Source organism: Silene latifolia, chromosome 9 (genome assembly GCF_048544455.1).
Source record: "Silene latifolia isolate original U9 population chromosome 9, ASM4854445v1, whole genome shotgun sequence".
NCBI classification, from domain to species: domain Eukaryota; kingdom Viridiplantae; phylum Streptophyta; class Magnoliopsida; order Caryophyllales; family Caryophyllaceae; genus Silene; species Silene latifolia.
The window spans coordinates 145,529,624-145,533,080 of NC_133534.1; the positions used below are offsets into that span (position 1 = coordinate 145,529,624).

Sequence of the window (3,457 nt, forward strand, 5' to 3'; positions counted from 1 at the left end):
TCGAACACCAAAGCAACAGCCTTGTCGCTCACCGGAGCCACCACCACCTCTAACCTCCCTTGTGTTGCTATCGTTGACGGAGCCCAATTCTGGGTTTGTTTGAGGCTGGGTTTTTTTTGTTTCAATTGGATGAATGGGATTGGGTGGGTGAAATAGATAGGGAGGGTATGTAATTAGTAAGGGTATATTGGTCATTGTAAATTCACGTAAGATAATAAAATGAGATCGAGTCGATAACTACATAAAACCGTCACAAGAATGTAAAATAAGTGAGAATGGTGTGGAATTGGTTGAAAGTTAGGTGGTTATTTGTAAAAGAGAATATAATAGGTGTTAAATTGTAAAAAATGGAACATAATAGGTGGTAAATTGTAATTTTGCCAATAATCTATTACAAATTTGGAAACTAACTCCCTTGGTCCCTTGAATCTTCAAGTGGCACGCCTCCCAAGAACACCGTCTTCGTTGGAACGCCTTTCCAAATGGCACCGTCTTGAATGAACTCCGGAATAAAAGTAATTATGTGCATCCGAATAAAAGTGACACGAGATCACATTAAATTGCAACCGAATCAATATCCCCTTATATTACAGGTAATATCGATTAAAACTAAGGCCATACTAAGATAAATTACATAATTCAAAATTACATAAATAAAATATGACATTCAACAATGAAATATGCAGCACTATAATATATATCTATCATGCCAATTTATGTGCCAAATTGCCCTATTTAACTTATATCGATCATATAACCCGGTTTTATGGAAATTCACGATTTTTAACTTATTAAACTCAAGGCTGCTGAACTTAGCATCTTGGCACAAAGAGCTAAGATTAAACACATTCAGGAGGATGATAGTAGTTCTAAGTATTTCTTTGCTAGAATCTCTGCAAGAAAGCATCAGCAACAGCTTGGTGCCATCAAAGATATGTCTGGTCAGCTTCATTTTGAGCCTGATAACATCAGCAAAGCCTTCCAGGAATACTATATGAGTTTATTGGGTCATGAATCACCTGTTCACCCTCTTAATGATGTTGTCTTAGCTGAAGGTGCTTCCATTTCTCCTGCTGATAGCACTGCCCTTGATGCTCTCATTTCTTTAAAGGAAGTCAAGGATGCAGTCTTTAGTATGGATAGCAATAGTAGTCCAGGTATGGACGGATTCTCTGCTGGTGTTTTTTAAATCTACTTGGGCCATTGTGGGGTTGGATTTGTGTAAAGTAGTTCATAGCTTCTTCAAAACTAGCTTTATGCCTAAGCAAGCCAACCCAACTATCCTTTCCCTTATTCCTAAGAAGGATGTCCCTAGTTCTGTTCTGGATTACAGACCCATTTCTTGCTGTACAGTGTTTTATAAAGTCATCAGCAAGATCCTTGCCAACAGACTTCAGAAGGTCCTCCCTTCTCTTATTGGAAATGAGCAAGCTGCCTTTGTTAAAAATAGAAGCATCTTTGAAAACATAATGCTTTCCCAGGCTTTAGTTAAAGGATACAGCAGGAAAAATGTTTCTCCCCGTTGCTTGATTAAAGTTGATATTAGAAAAGCATTTGACTCTTTGCAATGGTCTTTTATCTCTAACACTTTGCTGCTCTTGGGTTTCCCTCTTAAATTTAGAGGATGGATCATGGGATGTATCTCTAGTCCCTGGTTTTCTCTAAAGATTAATGGTGAACTTACTGGTTTCTTTCAAGGAAGGAGTGGCATTAGACAAGGTGACCCCTTGTCTCCTTATCTTTTTCTCCTTGGTATGGAAATTCTCTCTCGTTATCTCAGAAGAATTTGTGACCAACCTCAGGTTTCTTATCATCCTAAGTGCAGCAAGATCAAGCTTACCCATCTTATTTTTGCTGATGCTTTAATGATTTTCATTAGAGGAGATGTTCCTTCTGTTTCTGCTATTTCTATTTCTCTTCACAAGTTTGCTCTCCTTTCTGGTTTACATGCTAACACTGAGAAAACTAGCATTTATTTTGGAGGTGTATCTGAACCAGTCAAAGAGCTTATCCTTAGTTCTACTGGGTTTTCTGAGGGAGCTTTTCCCTTCAGGTATTTAGGACTCCCCTTGCTCACTTCCAGACTAACCAGTGACATGTTTGACACTATCATCATCAAAATTTAGCAAGCAATGGCTCACTGGTCAAACTGTTTTCTGTCTTATGCTGGTAAATTGTAGCTAATCAACTCTATTGATTTTGGTCTTGAGAATTTTTGGTGTTCTACTGTTCTTCTTCCTAGAACTGTGATTTCCCATATTAATAAACTTTGTAAGGATTTCTTCTGGGGTATCCCAATGGGTTCCAGAAGGATGGTCTTTAAAAGCTGGCACCATATTTCTTCTCCTTGGTCTTCTGGTGGCTTTAACATCAAAGATTTGGAAGCTTGGAACTATTCTCTCTTGAGCAAATGGATCTGTTCTATTTCTGCTTCTGATCAGGGGTTATGGAGTAGATGGGTACAAAATTATATTCTAAAGCATGAGGACATTTGGCATATTTTTTCAAAAGTTTATTATCCACCCAGTTTCAAGAGTATTGTAGCAACTAGAGACAGATTGGTTGAGCTCTTTGGTTCTATCTCTGCAGCTCAGCATCTCATTCATGGATGGCTTTCTGGTTCAAAATTAACACTTCAGAAGGTTTATCGTTTTTTCAGGAATGCTCCTGCTGCTGGTTCTTGGACCAAAGGTCTCTTACACTCTCAAATTATTCCTGGACATAGAATTGTTTGCTCTATGGCTGTTCAGAATCAACTAGCTACTATTGATAACCTCAAGCTTAGGGGTATGCATTTTGTCAACAGATGCTCTCTTTGTGAACATGATGAGGAGCCATCTGTTCTTTAGTTGTTCCTTCTCTGCTTCTGTTTGGCATCAGGTTCTAGCATGGATGGGTCACATGAGGTTTGGTCTCTCCCTTCAAGATGAGCTGACTTTTCCCCTCAAAGGAGATAGGGACTGGCAGATACCTTGGTTTGCTGTGTCCCTTACTACCTCTGTACATCAGATTTGGACTGAACGAAATGCCAGAATTTTTCAAGGTCACTCTCGTACTGTACTTGGGCTTGTAAGGAGAATCAAGTTTTTTGTCATTGTCCGAATGCTTATGTGGAAGCATCACCCTCAGTATAGACTCATAGAGGAGAGTTTGTGTAATTAACAATGTATAGGTGTTGTTTTTTTCTAGTGGATAGCTTTTGCAAAACCTTATTGTAATTTCTTTCTTAATGAAACGAAATGATAATTTTTTGCAAAAAAAATAAAAATCGCTAAATAATACTAAAATCTAATTTTAGTCCAAGGTAATTATTCTAACTCTCTTAGGACTCAAAAATTAGTCATTACTCAATTTTTGACAATAATTTAACTTGATATAATATTTATGCTCATTTTGACCCTAAAATCATAACTTTTATGAAATAAATACAAATTAAATTACAATAATTTCAAAATTT

The 3,457-nt window shown here is 37.4% G+C and overlaps 1 protein-coding gene across 1 annotated transcript; it reads left to right on the forward strand.

Annotated features, from left to right (window-relative positions):
• Positions 1-275: 275 nt before the first annotated feature.
• Positions 276-3,162, forward strand: LOC141601714 (uncharacterized). The gene is made up of 6 exons (XM_074422012.1): positions 276-296; positions 803-1,157; positions 1,354-2,053; positions 2,243-2,787; positions 2,881-2,906; positions 3,010-3,162. The coding sequence occupies exons 1-6, from the start codon at positions 276-278 to the stop codon at positions 3,160-3,162; spliced, it is 1,800 nt and encodes a 599-aa protein (XP_074278113.1).
• Positions 3,163-3,457: the final 295 nt, after the last annotated feature.